The following is an 18,900-nucleotide window of genomic DNA, read 5'->3' as shown; positions in this document are numbered from 1 at the left end:
TTTTCTTAATTGTTTTGGGTTTGTTACTGTAAATCTTTTCCTACTCTTGTGTTTCCTGCCTAGAGAAGTTCCTTTAGCATTTGTTGTAAAGCTGGTTTGGTGTTGCTGAATCCTCTTAGCTTTTGCTTGTCTGTAAAGATTTTAATTTTTCTGTCAAATCTGAATGAGATCCTTTTTGGGTAGAGTAATCTTGGTTGTAGGTTTTTCCCTTTCATCACTTTAAATATGTCTTGCCACTCCCTTCTGGCTTGCGGAGTTTCTTCTGAGAGATCAGCTGTTAACCTTATGGGGATTCCCTTGTATGTTAATTATTGCTTTTTCCTTGCTGCTTTTAATATCTTTCTTTATATTTAATTTTTGATAGTTTGATTAATATGTGTCTTGTCGTGTTTCTCCTTGGATTTATCCTGTATGGGACTCTCTGCTCTTCCTGGCCTTGATTGACTATTTCCTTTCCCATATTAGGGAAGTTTTCTAATATAATCTCTTCAAATATTTTCTCAATCCCTTTTTTTCTTCTCCTTCTGGGACACCTATAAGTTGAATGTTGGTGTATATAATATTGTCCCAGAGGTCTCTGAGACTGTCCTCAGTTCTTTTCATTCTTTTTTCTTTATTCTGCTTTGCAGTAGTTATTTCCACTATTTTATCTTCCAGGTCACTTATCCATTCTTCTGCCTCAGTTATTCTGCTATTGATTCCTTCTAGAGAATTTTTAATTTCATTTATTGTGTTGTTCATCATTGTTTGTTTGCTCTTTAGTTCTTCTAGGTCCTTGTTAAACATTTCTTGTATTTTCTCCATTCTATTTCCAAGATTTTGGATTATCTTTTCTATGATTACTCTGAATTATTTTAGGTAGACTGCCTATTTCCTCTTCATTTGTTTGATCTGGTGGGTTTTTACCTTGCTCCTTCATCTGCTGTGTGTTTCTCTGTCTTCTCATTTTGCTTAACTTACTGTGTTTGGGGTCTCCTTTTTGCAGGCTGCAGGTTCATAGTTCCCCTTGTTTTTGGTATCTGCCCCCAGTGGCTAAGTTTGGTTCAGTGGGTTGTGTAGGCTTCCTGGTGGAGGTGACTGTTGCCTGTGTTCTGGTGGATGAGGCTGGATATTGTTTTTCTGGTGGGCAGGACCACGTCTGGTGGTGTGTTTTGTGGTGTCTGTGAAATTATTATGATTTTAGGCAGCCTCTCTGTTAATGGGTGGGGTTGTGTCCCTGTCTTGCCAGTTGTTTGACATAAGGTGTCCAGCACTGTAGCTTGCTAGTTGTTGAGTGGAGCTGGCTCTTACTGTTGAGATGGAGATCTCTGGGAGAGCTTTCGCCGTTTGATATTATATGTAGCCGAGAGGTCTCTGGTGGACCAATGTCCTGAACTCTGCTCTCCCACCTCAGAGGCACAGGCCTAACACTTGGCCGGAGCACCAAGACACTTTCAGCCACATGGCCAGGTACTTGGGGACTTTCTTGCCTTGTTGAAAGTCTGAGGTCTTCTGCCAGTGTTCAGTAGGTGTTCTGTAGGAGTTGGTCCACATGTAGATGTATTTCTGATGTATTTGTGGGGAGGAAGTGAACTCCACGTCTTACTCCTCTGCCATCTTGAAGGTCTCCCTGTACAGTTGGTTATTTGCAAGCACTGGTATCACTCATTTTTTGCAAAGTGAAGCACAGAGAGATAACATTCTGTTTACCTTTTTTGACTGTGAATTCATACAGAGTATGTTTGAAGTAATTTGTCATGTTTTTCTTTATTTTTGTCAGATTTGGCCAAAGGCATAAAAAACATTCTTTTTGTTATCTGTAAGATTTTCTTTCTTCTTTCTCTTTCCTTAAGAATGCATATCCAAACTATAAATTCTATTTATCTCTGAGCTACTGTGGGTTAAACAGCCAAAGCTTTCACCCATGGAACATTCTGATGGAATCCTATTATACTTTATGTGGTTATCATCTCCCTCTGAAATTTGCATTAGTTATGAGTGTGTTCATCCTAACATTTGGCAATTGGGAGACAGCTGGAAGATAGTGTGCTCTGTCCAGCAGCTGTCCATCAGAATTCTTCCAATATAATGGAATAAAAATCACTGTGTGTGCATAATCTTGCCTCCTCAATTTTATCGATAAAATATTTTATCTCTAAAAATTATGCAACTGAATGGAGTTGTACAGGAGCCTGTTGCCTGATGAGTCACAGGCTGGCAGATCATACTGTCTCATTGATAGAACATATTCAAACATGTGAATTGTGCGAAAGCCTGGATGGGAGGTAGGTAGGACCAAAACTAGGCCTCCTAGTATATACCTGAGGCAAACTTCAGTGCAAAGCACCTTCTACCTTTGCGTTCTGGATCTTCTGTAGTGGAGCTATTTTTCAAATTTTTCCACTGAAACACTGAGCATTGATAGAGCACATTCAAATATGTGCTGTACAATGAAATACGACAAGAAGTTAAATCATTATAATCAAATTGCCTTTTGAGTTCTAATTCCTATCATCTGATTATAATTTATTATAAACAGTGTGATTCGAAAGTGATGGCTGACTCCCTAGAAATCACTCCTTTTATTTTGTAATCATACCTGATTTTTACCCCATGAAAGAAATTCTCTGAAATCAATAAAATATTTGAATTATGAGTTGATATTTCTAAGCAAATATTTACCCAGATGATACATATTTATTTAGAACTCACAAAATGTCAGCTTTTTCATCCTTAAATGGAGGATTACTTGTGTTTAAATGATCCACTCTGGATCATTCAGTTGTTCAGGCCCCGTACCTTCCATGGTAGGTTGGCAGACCTGCTTCTTGTCCTCTTGGAAGGACAGACAGATCACTTAGGAACTTGAATAAAGTGATAAATAATAGCAGGGCAGAGAAAGGATACTAATATGGCAACATATAGGAGGGAATTTAATCCAGATTGAAGTTAAGAAAAAGCTCCCCCCAAAATATGATGTTTAGATATTCATAAGTTCTTATAGCAATAAATAGTTTTCATTCTTACCATCTTGAAATCATCAGTTCTTCAGGAGACAGTGGGGAGTAGCAGAAAAAGGTCAAGCACACATAGTTTTAAATGCCAGCTTATTACACAGTAGCTGTGTGAAATTAGACAAATTACTTAACTCTGAGTCTCAACTTCCTCATCTGTACAGAGAAGACTAATAATACCCAGGTAATGGGGGCTATTCTGAAGATTAATAAACTAATATATTTTAAGCATCTGGGACAGAGATTGCATTAAATAAATGATAATTCCCTTCACTCTAATAATTTCTGCCACTGCTAAACACTCTTTCCCTTTTAATATCCAACTCTGACTTCTATCAAATGAAGGTAGCCCCTAAAACCTGGAATATATGACCAGCTGTGAGTTGTTTGGGACACAATCTCATGGATGAATAAATAAAGATGGATCCTCACATAAACTGCTTTGTTATGGCAACATATTCAATTCAGAATGAACCAAAATACCACAAATCCTATCTTTTACATAATTTAAAATACAAAAAGCATGTAGAAGAGAATTAAGGGATTCACTGTTCCTGCCACCATGAAAGGTATATTCAGGCTGATTAGTGAAGGAAAGATCAATTTTAACAGTGAAGGAATTTTGAAGGGCTGGAGAACACTTTTAGGGAAGCTGAAATAGATGTAGAACACTTTTCAGGAGGCTGATCAGATCTAGAAAGGGGAGAAATACAGTGTATTCCCGAATTGTCACGGGCTCCATGGTGGGCTTGCTGTTCTCTTTCTTACACTTCTCTTCGGAACATCCCATTCACTCCCCCCACACCTGTTTCAACCAGCACCTCTAGGCTTTTTACTCCCAAATCTAGATGTGATGCTCCAGGCTCTCCAATGAGGTTCAATTGGTGCATCCCACCCACTAAAGGTTCACTGAAATTGTCTTATAGGCTATAAAGCCTATTACCCCCACTCCCCACCACTCAACATATTAAAAATGGAATTCATCTCCCTCTCTGAACCTTCTTGAATGTTCCTCATTAGTTCCCAGAACACATTATCTACACAAACATTCAGAACTTCAGACTTGATTTGTACTTGTTCCTCTTGTTTAGCCCCAATTCTTTGTCTCTTTTATCACTTTGCCCTGCAGTACAGGACATTGTCAAAGAGCACCAGCCCTCTCTACAAGCATGCCTGAAGGATGGGCAGCATCAGACCCCCTGGGAGTTTGTTAAAAATGCAGAATTTCAGGTTCTACACCAGACCTAACCAAATCAGAATCCACATGTTAACAAGATGCTGTGATATTTATATTAACAAATAAATATTTGATCTTTGTCCCATTTCTGGCACAGAGATCCTAAAACCCCTGGAATTTCCTAAGTGATAAGAATAATAAAGGTGTCTTAATATTCATAACAAACCCCTTTCAACCACATCTGAGTTTATGTTAATGAGGTGAATTTTAGAAATCACCTGAGGATGGAGGCTGGTTGCCAGGGAAACCAACCTTGTGGTTAGAGGGTTGAAACTTTCATTCCAACCTCCAGACCTCCAAGGAGGGGAGAGGGGCTGGAGGTTGAGTTAAATCATTAACAGTCAATGATTTAATCAATCATGTCTATGTAATGAAGCCTCCATAAAACCCCAAAAGGACAGGGTTCAGAGAGCTTCCTGGGTTGGTGAACATGTGGAGAATTAGGGAGAGGGACATGACTGGAGACAGCACTGAAGCTTCAAACCTTTCCCCATACTTTGCCCTATGCAGCTCTTCCATCTGGCTGTCTCTTAGTTACAATGTTTTATTCTAGTAAGTAAAATGTTTCTTTGACTTCTGTGAGTGCTCTAGCAAATTTATTGAATCCTAGGGTCATTGAAACCTCTAATTTATAGTTCAAAAGCTCAGGTGACACCATGGACTTGCAACTGGTGGCTAAAGTTGGGGAAGGTGGGAGCAGTTTTATAGGACTGGACCAGTAACCTGTGGATCTGATGTTCTCTCCAGGTACATAGTGTCAGAACTGAGTTAATTGCTTGTGGTGTTGGAAAACCCACACAATGAAATTGGTCTTAAAATCTTAGGTGTCCACGTGATCTCTTACTGTCTTCATCAAACCTTTCCATTGCTTTCTTTCTTTTAATTATAAGGATTTTCCAAAACATAAGAATTACAGATACTAGTATAAAACACCTACATACCCACTACCTATACTTATTGCATGTTAATAATTTATAATATGTTTCAGATTTGTATTTTTTAAGTAATAAAATATTAGAGTTGAAGGTCTCCTTCCTACTCCTGTGCCTAAGGTGACAAACTTGTCCCAGGACTGTCCCAAATTGTAGCACTGAAAGTCCTGCACCCCAGGAAACCCCTCAGTTCTGGGAAATACTGAAATTCATCTGTACTTTTCCCTCCCCCACAAATTTACCACACATTTACCACATGTGCATGTTTCTATAATATACAGAATTATTTTATGTGTTTAGCTTTATGCAAATAGCATCATGTTTGGCACATTCTTTTCCTGTTAGCTCTTTTTCACACAGAATTACAGTTTTGAGATTTACTCTAATGATACACTAACATGCGTGGATTTAATTGCTATATCCCATTCTACTGTATGAATATACTCTAATTTACTTATCCATTCTCCTCTGATAGAAATTTAGGTTGCTTCCAATATTATGCTATTTTAAATAATATCAACCAACATTACGATGTCTCCCGTGCATATTTGAGGATTTTCTAGGGAATATATGTAGAAGGGGTAAATTGCCAAGTCCTAAAGGATGCCCATCTTCATCTTTTCTGCATGTGGTCAAATTGCTCCCAAGTGTTGATAACGGTTTGTGTTTTCCCACCAGCAGTGTGAGTTCCTTTTCACGTTGGCCCACAGTGCTAGGTGCTATCAGACTTACAGAGTATTGCCAGCCTGACAGCTCTGAACAGTCTTGTACTGTTTTGAAATGCATTTCCCTGCTTTAGCTAGCCAGGGGGAGCATCTTCCGTGTGTTTATTGCCCTTCTGGTTTTCTTCTCTACTACTTTTGAGCACACACATTGCCCATTTTCCTATTGAGGCATTATGGATACTAATCTTTTGTGAATCATATGAACTGCAAGTATCTTCTCCAAGTGGGGAATTTGCTTGACACTTCGCCTATGGAATTGTTGCCTTATATATTTTAAAAAAATTTAAAGATTGAGATATAATTCACATACCATAAAATTCATTGTTTTAAAGTGTAGAGTTCAGTGATTTAGTATACCTCTTCTTTTACAGTGTGTGCTTTCTAGCTTTTATTTTAGAAATCTTTCCTATTCTGATACTATGATGCCATTCTACTCTTTTTAAAAATGTTGTAAATGTTTGCTTCTTGCCTTTATGTAATTAACCCATTAGGATAGATTTTGGGGTGTGGTGTGATGGAGTGATCTAGTTTAACGTTTATCTGTATGGATAGTTAATTGTCTTGGCACCATTTATTAAATAATCCACCCACCTCTACTGGTTTGTAATCAGTAATCATCTCCATTATCACATGAGTCAACTTTATATTATATATCAAATATATATATATAGACATATATATATATCTATATCAGTATATAGAATAAAAGTATATATAGTGTATATATATATAGTATATAAATATAGTATATATATCTGTGAACCAGTATCACACTATTTATTTTCCATAACTTTATAATAAATCTTGATGTCTCCTAGGCATGTCTTTTCACTTTGTTGTTTTTCATAACTGTTTTCTTTTGTCTACACCCTTTTCTTGCTCATATACATTTTAGGCTCAGTCTGTCAAACTCAATAAAAAATGGTTCCGTGGGTTTTTATTAGAATTGTATTGATTTTACATATAGTTCGGGAAGAATTGACATATCCCAATATTGACAACCTTACAATATTTTCCCATCCACAATTCGGTATCTCTTAATTTCTTTAAGTCTCCCTTTAATCTCTTGAAACTTTTATGTATTTATATTACTCCATAAGTGCCATGCACATATTATTGGATTTCTTATTAGGTACTTTGTTTCTGGTGTTGTGAGATTTGTGTACACACATATATATTACGTTTTCTGAGTGTTGTTGATGTATAGGGATGCACTAATTTTTGTACACTGATCTTACATCCTGCAATGTTGATGAATTCTCTTATTTGTTTTTATAGTCTGAGGAGTATAGGCAATCATATCATTGGTAAATAATAACAATTTAGTTCTTTCATTTCCAATTGGAATCATCTCTTTTTAACTTGTCTTGTTGGTTACACTGACCAAGCCAGTAAGATGCTGAATAGAGTGGTGCTAGCTTGTCTTATAGTTGCCTTAAAAGGGAATGGTCATAACAGTGTAGTATTGAGTATGGTTCTTGAGGTAGGTTTTGTTTTTTCTTTTGAGATCTTTATTCAGTTAAGAAATTTTCCTCTATTCATAGTTTGCTAAGTGTTTTTTTAACTCAAGTGAGTGATGGATTTCATCAATTGTCGTTTCTTTCAAGGATCTTCTTAGAATTGCTCTCCTTCAAGAAGTCTTCCTAGCACCCTAAAGTTGGACTAAAAACTCCTTCTCTCTGATTCCACTACATCTAGTCCTTTCCACAGCCTACTAAACTGTCTGTTTTCTAAGTTCATGTTTCACAGTAGCTTATAAGCAATTCAAGGGCAGGTACTGTGTTTGATTCATGGCTATGTCCTCCATTACCAGCTGTAGAACATAGAATATCTCTGTACATATTATAGAAATAAATTGCTGGGAACATGTTCTAGAAACTTATCTAGCCCTTCCTAAAAACAAATTATGTTTTTAACAATGAAGCTTAATTTACAAAGGCAATTATGATTGAATAGAGTAGATTCAAAAATATTTAGATGTCTACACCTTTATATTTGCTCTTAATAGTACATAAAATGTATTTATGTAATACATAAAATACATGTCTTCTGAGAAACAATGACTTTCTTCTTATAGCAAACATTATCTGTTACTACATTAACTTTTTTTTAATTCAATTACTTAAACTAAAAAAAATGTTCTCTGAGCACGCCATTCTCTACAAATCTCCATGTATTCACCAGTCTGGCAGCTTTCCAAACCCTGTCCTTTTGCATTTTCATGGAGGTTTCATTACAAAGGCACGATTGATTAAATCATTGGCCATTGATACTGAAATCAATCTCCAGCCCCTCTTCCCTCCCTAGAGGTCCAGGGGTTGGGATTGAAAGTCCCAACCCCCTAATCACATGGTTGGTTTCCCTGGTAACCAGCCCCCATCCCCAGGTGCTTTCCAAAAGTCACCTCATTAACATTAAAATCAAGTTCATATTCATTTTAACATTATATTAGTTATTTATCATTCTGTCATTATTAAAACAAAAACAAGACTCCCACAAACTTTGATTTGCTCAGAATGTACCTTTTAGAGGTGTTTTATCATATCTAAGTCCTAAGAACATTTTAATTCATTTAATTTAAATGATGTTCTTACCAATGCCAAAGGCCTTTCAAACTGTATTACGTTTCTGTCCTTATTTGAACAGCCTCACTTATTTTATTCGGAATGCTCAGCTACTTAGTGAGTATTGGGACCTCAAATGCCATTTGGAAATATGAAACCTTTATCTTTTAACTCAGTTTTGCTTTCATGAATAACATGGTTCTAACATCACAGTTGTGATATTTATTAGCTGTCTTTGCAAAACTTTGGGCAATACATCTTTTACATTTCGTTGAGAAGAAAAGAAACTTAATCCTACCAGCATCTCCATTATTAGTTCTTTCTTTTGATTTTTCCCCGTGGGAATTTTGTGTTGGCCAGATGGCACACTGAAGGATCCCTAGACATATCTGCATTCTATGAAAGCAACATGGAAAAGCAAAAATCTATTTCTGAATGAGGGGATTAAATTTTATATCTTATCATCTGGCTCACCACGTCCAACCCAGTCATTATTTGGTTCATGTTCAATATTGTACAATTATTCTCCTATTCACATAACAGTCTTTCTTTGTTTTCAGTAAAGTCCTGCTTTTAGTCTGTCCCATTACTAATGGTAATTAGCCACTCAATTGCACCCTCTGAGCCCTTGAATTCTACTAGTTCTAAAGAATACTCCATAAACCTTATCTTTATGTTGGATCCTATCTCTAGGAAATGTCAGTCAAATTTCATCAACAGCAAAACTGAAATACCCATTTCCATATTCATGACAGAATGTTTATTTTCCATGGAGAAAAGTGGCTGGATGAAATGTTTGAGAATCAGTTTGATGAGAAATTGTTTACTTTGTAAATTGGCCCAATTCTCATTTTCAAACACAGTGAGGTTTCTAATTGTCAGGTAGTTACACTCCTGATCAAAAATGGAGGAAAAATTTCCAGTCACATATTCTGTCATAAATGGTATTAAATAGTGTAACATCTCAAAGTGTTCACTCTAAATATTTTCTCTATGGAATAAGTAAAAATAATCTTCATTTGATGCCTTCTCACCTTTGTCCCTTTTCTTAGTGGTATCTAAGAGTGAGTCCGTTTTACATAAAACCAGCTCTTATTTCCAGAAAAATACTGAACTATTTTATTTTAGTTTTGTTAGACATGACCAATAAAAGAATGTAGTCTACCAATAAAAGTTTGTAAAATAAGGATGTATCTTTGTCTTACCTATTTATTTGTATGTTATATTCAAAGTTTAACCTTCCTTTTCCAGCAACACTGAACAACATGGGTTTTCCCAAACTGACCATTTTCTTTCTTAAATCTTTGCCTTTGTAGGGGACACTGTCTCTGTCTGGAATGCTCTTCCCTTTCTTCACTGTCCACTTATGTAAATATCTACTCTTTCTTTAAAACTCTGTTCAAATTTCATATTTATGAGACTTTCTCTAAACATCTCTTTCTAAACACACACACACACATTTAGCTGCTTTCTCTCTTCTCAGCCCTTCAATAACACTTCATAGATTAATTCTATGAAGAATTATTTGTCTACATTTTCTTCTCTTACAAGATTGTGAGATTGTAAAGGTCAGGGAACATCATTTATTCATCTTTGGATCCTATGCTGCCATGGTAACAGGCACTCAATATGAATTTGTAAATAACTGATTGCATAGTATATGCTGACTTTTGCAAAAATTATTCTTAAATTCTGGAAAATAATACTGTTACTTTTCTATATGGAAGTCAATGTCTGTGACCATAATGAGCAAAAGTAGGCATGCCATTTTAAATAGATTTATGTCAAATAGACTTATTGTATTGCTCATTTTGCAGTATATACAAATATCAAATCATTATGTTGTACATCTGAAACCAATATAATGTTACACATCAATTACATCTTAATTTTAAAAAGTATATATGTTATTTTTAAAGTTTAATTTTTAAATTGTTTTCACAAGACACAAATAAATTTTCAAATTCCTAACTGATAGAAAGGGGGTAAAAGGGAGAGACCTGAGTAAAATAATACTTTTCAACTATATAAAAGGTAAATTGAAAGATAGCTCTTGTGATATCTTTGAAAACAAATCTTAACGATTAATTTGCAGAAGTTTAGAAAGAGCAGTTGAAGTAAATGGAATTAAGGGCTAAATACCTCTACTCATTATTTTAGAGAGGCCTCAGCAAGAAGGATCAAGTGTGCCTTACCTTACCAATTTACACACAGTCTAGAATGACCCAAATCGTGTTTTGTATTTTCTTTAGCTCATTTTAGGCTAAGCCAAGACATTTTCTATTTGAAAATAAACAAGACTCGAAGCCAGATTTATAAAATTATTCATTTAGGATACAAAACATTCCACTCTGTTTATTGCTTTCTTCCCTATTACCTTACTGATGACCATGAAGATTAAGTTCTCTGTTAAGATGATTAAAATGATTTTACTAAGAATGTGCCTGGATGCTTGGAAGAGAAGAAGCATAGCGTATGAGTTCCAAAATAGCAATATTTGAAAACATGTGTATGAAAGAACTTTTGTAAGCATTCTTGGAATTATTTTCTCTTTCTCTACCCCACACACCCACCCTAACTCAAAAAAGAGAAAAGCTTTGGGTGGAGTTAACTCTTTTCAAATCTTAAACAATAACTGGAAATCCTGAAAATGTATTCTCCTTTATCCAGTGGGGAAAACACTTTAAAGCTCTTTTTTTTTCTCTAAGAATTGTTTAGCAAGGGATTTACTTAGTGGTTTCTATTTTGAACAGAAAATTCAGTTTAGCTGCCTGAAATATAATGCCATCTGTGTTTATTTCCGCCCTCCAAAAAACACAATTCTTTTTTTCAAACATAGCAAGTACATGGCCCTAATAACCCAGATAAAGATATAACTCAACGAATTCTTTACTTTAACCAAGTGATAAAATTAGTTCTAAGAATAGGTACCATAAAAAATGAATCTGATTGCAAATATAAAACATGTAAAGCACAACTGTAAATTAAAAAATATTTAACTACTTTGATTAGTAAGTAATTATGTCTTCTATATATATTTATCAGGTTGGAGGTATCTATGAGGTGAGAAAAAGGGCACAACACACACATTGTGATGTAGTTAGTGGGCAGAGAAATGGGCCAGGAGCCACAGGACCAAAGAATCAGAGTCATTCTGACACCAGGTTCTTCAAATCTATACCACCTTTGGGGCCCACTCACACATCTACCTGTAACAACAGCCTCTGGCATGTGGAGATCATTGGAAGAATCAAATTTGAATTTAGTAATGAAGTATTTTAATTTACTTAAAAAGTATGAAGTGATATACAAATGAAAAACATCATTATGTATTTATATTCTAAGCTGATTCTGACTGTTTTCTAAATGTAAAGAGACTTAATGTTTTTCCACCAAATCTTCTATGAGAAAAAATTAAAACATTTTAGAGTTTATTTGCATTTCAAAGAACGCTTAAATTCTGTTCATCAATCTTTATTACAGCCTGACATTTCTTCCATCGCCATGACAGTCTTCAAGAATATCCTGAAGTATGATTCTTTCTGGCCTTATTCATGGAGACATGATCTCTAAGATCAGCCCCACTTTGATTCTAGAAAGTCTATGCGATGCCAGGTTTTCTATTCTCAGGAAACCGAGGATGACTTATAAGCCATCTCAATGGGTATATGCTTAAAATAGCCAGACACACATCACTTATTGCCTAATCTTTCCTGGCTCCACGTAAACCTTCATAAAACACAAGTTAAGTCACAATGGAGCAGCCTTCAAATCATCCTGACAGTCACTTGAAAAATACAAAATGCAGACTCCTGAAAGCCATGGGTGATGGTCACCCATGGGTGAAATTCTTATGTTCCTATTCTCTACCTTCTATTTCTCAACTTGAAGGTGTGTGTAGAGGAACAGACAGTTGCACAGTCCTCAGACATACAACCCTGAAGACAACTTCTGCTCGTCCATTTCCCTTCGCCTAGAAGCATCTCTAAAATAAATCCTTAATTTGTTAGAGAGAAATACTTAACACCTTCTCTGCATGTATGTTTCATTGATTTTTGTAGTTGGTTATCACTTTACCCTGTTGAGGCTAGATTTCTTGGGATCTAATCTTGTTTCCCAAAGTTGCTTTAGATGCATCATGTAGAAAACTGACGTTTCATATCTCAACTGTTTTTTATTCATAATGTCTCTTTTCCCTGATATCTACTGGCTGAGTCAGACAAATATATGCATGGCAAAATAAACTGGCTATCATTAAATGACAAATTCTAACTTACTAATCCTTCAACAAACGGACAAAAAATATAGTTTACAATGTTAAAAAATGATCAATATATGAATATGGTCTAGTTAAAACATTATTATTACTATTACATTATTATTATCATAAAACAAATTAGACAATAAAAATATTCTTTAAACTCCCTTCTAACAAAAGCAATTTATTTTGTATACTAATTTGCACATTTAGTTAAATAATACAATACACTAGATAGTGATGAGTGTTGAGTGTCTCCAGTAAAGATTTTATGTCAACAACCAATCTTAGAATTTCCTACTCATAGCTATAACTTAGTACTTTTTGAAAACATAACCGGGCAAGGGAAAATATCAATATGGCCAAATTCGATTAATACTCACGAGAGAATATTCCCAATATAGGCATAGTAGGAGCAACAGTAGGGCGTGGTTCCATCACAGCAGTAAGATTTGCAGTCTTTGCCACACTGAGCAAGGCAATCCTCTACAAAATAAAAACCATATCCGTGCAGTTACATTTCTGAAAATCCCACCTTCATGATAAATCACTCTATTTCACATCTTGATCGGTCAACCACCACTCTTTAGCACATTTAGACTTTCATTTTATGTGCTCACAATTCTAAAACATTTGGAAGCACCTAAATTAGTCTTCCTTCCTTATTAGACGTAAATCTGGAAAAGGCAAAGACCAGTCTTTGAACCTCCTCCATCGAGCACCATAATTGGTAGTCAGAGTTGGTTGAATGAGACATTGAAGGGAGGAATGAGTGATCCAACTAATCAGACATTAAATTCGTCAACAGAGTTTTTGCAATAATTTTTAAATGATAAAGTCTTTTGACTTTAGGGTGCTACTCTCAACTACATTTAATGGAAAGTGTTGTTGACATGAATAATATCAACTGGAGATAATATTTAAGTAATGTATATTTTTCACCACAATGCATTATATGCTTCCCTTTCCCTACCATTTTTTTACCTTCGTAATTACAGTTTGTATATATAAGGTACCACAGATGAGTCTGCATATCCTGTTAATCCATTTGGATTGGAAGATAATGAGTTAGTTAGCTGTGGGGGAAAGTTCCTATAGATAATTCACTGGTGAATAATTAAGAGTTTATTTGACGCCAGATTTAAGAATCAATAAGCTATGAGGGCTTCCCTGGTGGCGCAGTGGTTGAGAGTCTGCCTGCCGATTCAGGGGACACGGGTTCGGGCCCCGGTCCGGGAGGATCCTACGTGCTGCGGAGGGGCTGGGCCCGTGAGCCATGGCCGCTGAGCCTGCATGTCCGGAGCCTGTGCTCCACAACGAGAGAGGCCACGACAGTGAGAGGCCCGTGTACCGCAAAAAAAAAAAAAAAAAAAAAAAAAAAAAAAGAATCAATAAGCTATGAAACAGCACTATGTGAAAAGGGAAATGTATTTTCTGATTAAAAAGGACATACCAGAGCTGACAAAACCAAATTACTGTCTTTTTTCCATGTTTTTGGCAAGGAAAATTATACCAAAATGTTAAATAAAAATTACCCTACCTTTAAAAAATTATTTATTCTTCCTAAATGATTTATGTTTAACAAGTTAAGGTTATCATTTAGTTATAATCAGTGGTATAAATTACAATGGATATGTGAGTTTCAGGTACATGTAGGAAAACATTAAGTACAGTCTGATAATTTAAGGTACATGTTCAAGAATCACAAAATAGGTCATTTCCAACTCAATCTCTGAAGGCAATAACTACTATCTAAATTATGTAAGACTTTTGCTTTTCTGTCAAAGTCATAACATAGAAGTGCAAATGTTATATATATGCCTACATGTCCATGTAATTGATTTGTCTAGAGAGGAAAATACAGATTTTGCTTTTAAATCACCTCCCTGACAAGATGATTCTTTACAAATTGATGCGATCAAAACCCAGCAAAGTTCTTTCACCTTTATCAATAATGCATGGCCTCTGTGGAACAAGTCAAAAGTTCATGTTTTCTTTTCCTCAATTTTATTCTACTTCATAAATGAACAAACCTTAATGTTTTCTTCTGGGATGTGGTAAGAAGACATGAAAGGGAAAAATAACTACCTTTGTAAGATTCAGTAACTCTACTTAAATCCAAAATTTTGAGGGCAGAAAACATGATCTAATGATTTATTGACAGTGTCTGCTTTTTGCAGTTTATTTTATCATTTTCCCAGGGAATTTCTATAGCTTTTATTTTTAGTACTGTTTAATTAAGTCAAATATTTAGACTAGTCAGTTATCTCAAGAGCTTAGCTGGGATGTTTTGCTTTATGCTTTTAAAAGCCGTTCAGATAGTGGGAGAGCTGACACCCCCGCCTTATTCTGTCAGAGCAGGACAAGTGATTTTTAAATAGCTTCATGGGGTGCCTTTTGCATAATGCCCAAGACAGTGACATCTTATTAAGCTCTCCATGATTATCGAAGATTCAATTACTGCTATTGTAAGGACATGGTGTTATCAAAATATTTTGAGCCAATGTTACAGGAAACCAAGCCCCAAATCTTGTAGCCAAGAAGCTGGATTATACCTGCAGCAAACATCTAGATCCTGCCACACATTGTTCATTATTTTTATGGCATTTTCCAGCACTCTTGTCTACTTCCCAGAATTAAACAACTGAAAAGGGAAGGTTTAATAGTATGGCAAATACATTCACAATCACAACATTTCCAAATTGGGGGGTCAACCACACCTCAAACTTATTTTGATATGTTAGTTGCTTTCTCCGGTTTATTTGAGAACAATCCTATAAAGATCACAGTTTGGACAGTACAGAAGCATTTTCTCACGTGTGAAAGAATGAAACATCCCAATGGCCCTCAGAAGATAAATAATATTATTATTAATATTCAAGTTAACATCCTTGAAAATTAGCTAGTTCCAATTTTCGTCAATGACTTTAGTTAAAGGTAGCATCTGGAAGAAGCTTCCCTACTCCCATCTTAAGAAATGTGTAGTACAGGAAAGCATCTGGCTCGAAGCACTTGCTCAGAATTGGCTCTTGTAATCTATAGCTAAGGATCAGAAAGGAAGGAAAAGGAGGAGACAGAAATCACTGGCTAGGGTTGGGAAGGTTAAAACCTTGGCCAAATCCTGTCTTTGTAGCCTGCAGTGGGAGTTGGATAATAATATAAACACTTCATTGAATCCCTTCCCCAAAGTGACTCCACAGTCAGACACGATGCTTCAGGTATAGAAACCTTGCTGTTATTTCCTTAACGAATGGAACCTGTATTTAATGCATTTTCCTTGGAGAAAATAATTCAGGTTACGGACAGTGCATCTGCATAGGTTTTTGTCCCATTAAAGCTGGCAATTTATTTAACAGCATATCTGGATTAATTCTATGTCTTCCGTGTTCCCCCGTCTCATCCCAATCCTCACTTCCAGCCTTATCTCTTAGTTCCAACCCAACTGTGTTATCTGTTTTTGCATATACAAATCTCATGATTTTTGCCTTTGTTCACATCTATCCTACTATATCTCCTATGTCCAAGGCTTCCTCTACTTCAAAGGTGTAGGTCCTAAAATGTCCTCCTCAATTTAATTTCTCTGAGCAAATATTTCCTGAGTTCCTCTTATGGGCCAGGTGTTTCACTAGTCTCTGAGAATATTATGCTAAACAAAATAGACATCATCTTCATGGAGCATATCCTCCTAAGCCAGAAATAAGGTCTTCTTCAAACACCTAGAGCACATGGTGTATCTCTCCTATAATACAGCTTTTTATACCTTAGAGTAGAGGGCACACCTGATCTCCCAGACAAGACTCAAAGCATGGCCTTTGTCCTACATATCATTCAACACGTCTCATTCCATAAATATTAGTTGAGTGAATACGGCAAGCATAAAAAGGCCTCTGAAATAGAGTTCAGAAATTAATATCAAAAGCACATTAGCTAATCATTTCTTATCAAAGATGATAACGTGACCTAGTATTGGCTTGCAATGACTTTGTAGTGTACTAGGGAGGGATGCGGATGGAGAGAAGAAATGAATGGAACAAAAACTTTTTAAACTGATCAAGCTTGCTGCTGGCCAGCTGGGTGGGTTTCCTGAATCCTGGGGGTGCTGTGCACTTAACATTGGGGGAACAGGAAGAAGGGAAGGAAAAGTGCAAATTAGAAGCGTTCGGCTCACCAAAGAGAATAAAATGGACAAAAGAACAAGAAAAAGTTGTTCAGTGGTGTGACTAAAGATGAGTAAGGGAATTAAAGTTTCATTTGCTGTGTTCTATTTTCTTATTTTTGTTTTCTTTCGGTAAACAGAGGAAGTGGAAAGAATTATTGTTTCAAATGAACTAATTTTAATTTAACATTTTAATTTAACATTAAGATTTTAATATAACACAAATATTAATGCAATTGATTCTGTTAGACTCTCAAATTCTAAAAACATTATATGACTTAAGTAGTGCTGGAAAAACATTATAATGTGGACTCTCCTCATTAAATAGAAAGTACTTTTTCTATTTTATAAATTTCTGTATTTGAAGGTCAGCTATTCCCCTACAATAAAATATCTTTAAAACAACTTATAGACAGACACTAATTTACATTTTAATAAACAGATTGGAAACTTCTATAGAAGTTATTGTGATTCATTTCTGGCAAGGTTGAATGAGAAATTCAGTTCTACTGATGCTCAGGTAAGAATGTTGAAGAATGTCTTCATTTTGGTTGCAATATCATTGTAAGTATCAAAAGGCCAGCACAGTGCTATACATAAACTTACTACTGCAAGGTCATAGGTAAGCCTGTGGTGTTTGTCATAGGAAGTTAGAGACATGAAAACATTTACAAAGAACTCTGCTTTTATCCTGTTTTTTAAAAATATGAAGCGGATGCAAAGCCTCATGTGTAATTAACTTTATACATGAATAACCAATGAAAGGCCATTTTGGGCTCAGCATCACAAAACAAGAAAACTGCTTTGCTTCATCAATTATTAGCAATTCTCTCTAAGAATAATTAGGATGAGGGAAATGAGATGCCCTTCACCTATAAGCAAGCGCTTAACAAATTCAGCGAAAACAGATCAGATTCTGGGTGAATTTATGCCTCTCGAAAACCCTATATTTCAACTCAGAGCTTCCAATTACCCTGTCCACCACACTTGAGGATCATCTTCTAAAGAAGAAAAACAGAGGTCTAAGGCTTTTTTATTTCTGAAAGGGAAAATCCGGAATATTCGTAATGTGGAGGTGGAGGGGCCAGTGGGTAGCATTTACTGAAATGGAAAAGTCATCAGATTAGTTTATTTGAAACCTCAGCGATGCCTCCCTAACTTCAGGTGCTTTTCAAAAAACATGCTTTCCTCGCACAGCTCAGTCTCCACCCTCACCCCAAATTCCCGAGTCCTGGATACGACTGGAAAAAATGCACGCTATCCAGAAAATAAAAACAATAACCCCTAAATGTGGGGTTGGGGGTAGCTGCTTCGCGGAGAGAGAGAAAGGAAAAGAAAAAAAAAGGAAACGTGTAAGGAAAGGGACGAAACAACCGCGTGGAGGTCAAGCCCAGGGCTGCAGAGCGCGGGCGCGGGCTTCTGCTCCTGCCTGCGGGGACCACACAGGCTCTGACCTCCCACCATGGTCCCGTGCATCCCGCGCAACCCGTGTTTGCTCGGAGTGTGACCCCAGCGCCGCCCCGAGCCCCCTTCCCCTCTCCCGCCGCCCTAGGTCACTGACCTGCGTAGACAAAGAGCAGGACCAACTTCGGAAGCAAGACCCCTGGACACCCGGGGACCCTCCGCGCGTCCATCCAAGCCGGTGGCCGGAGGTTGCGCGCCTGGACAGAGATGGACAGAGAGACAGACAGACCAGTCTGTAGAGAGGGCTGGGAGCCAAGGGAGAGCCCGGCACCGGGAGGGGATGGGGGAGCTGGAGGGCGGTCAGATGGACAGGGCAGCGCTCTGGAGAGCCGGGTGGCGCGGAGACCTGGCCATCGCCCTGGGAGCTTTCGAGGGGAGCCCGGGCCGCCGCGCGGGGCTGCGCTGGGGCGGAGGTCTCTTTGTCTGTCCCCGCGGCGCTCGGGCGGCGGGCTAAGCGGCCGATCCAGCGTCCTCGGCCACCCGGGCTCACATTTCATCTCCGCGGGTGGCACCTACGCGAGGCTGGGGGCGGGGGTGGCCCCGACTCCTCCCCACGCTCCAGTTCTTCCTT

General features: G+C 37.0%; 1 protein-coding gene across 1 annotated transcript in view; it reads right to left on the bottom strand.

Moving 5' to 3' along the window:
• CYYR1 (cysteine and tyrosine rich 1) overlaps window positions 1-18,499 on the bottom strand; it is a gene marked incomplete at its 5' end in the record, with an annotated part of 103,972 nt that extends 85,473 nt beyond the window's left edge. Inside the window, 2 exons of the mRNA XM_082839491.1 lie at window positions 13,093-13,195; window positions 18,427-18,499. Coding sequence (XP_082695617.1) covers window positions 13,093-13,195; window positions 18,427-18,499 — 176 coding nt within the window. The remainder of the gene's footprint in view (window positions 1-13,092; window positions 13,196-18,426) is intronic.
• Window positions 18,500-18,900: the final 401 nt, after the last annotated feature.

The sequence above is a fragment of the Leucopleurus acutus genome (genome assembly GCF_964270905.1).
Source record: "Leucopleurus acutus genome assembly, chromosome: 5".
NCBI classification, from domain to species: domain Eukaryota; kingdom Metazoa; phylum Chordata; class Mammalia; order Artiodactyla; family Delphinidae; genus Leucopleurus; species Leucopleurus acutus.
Note: the sequence above shows the minus strand (reverse complement) of the source record. Positions and strands in the feature narration are given on the sequence as shown.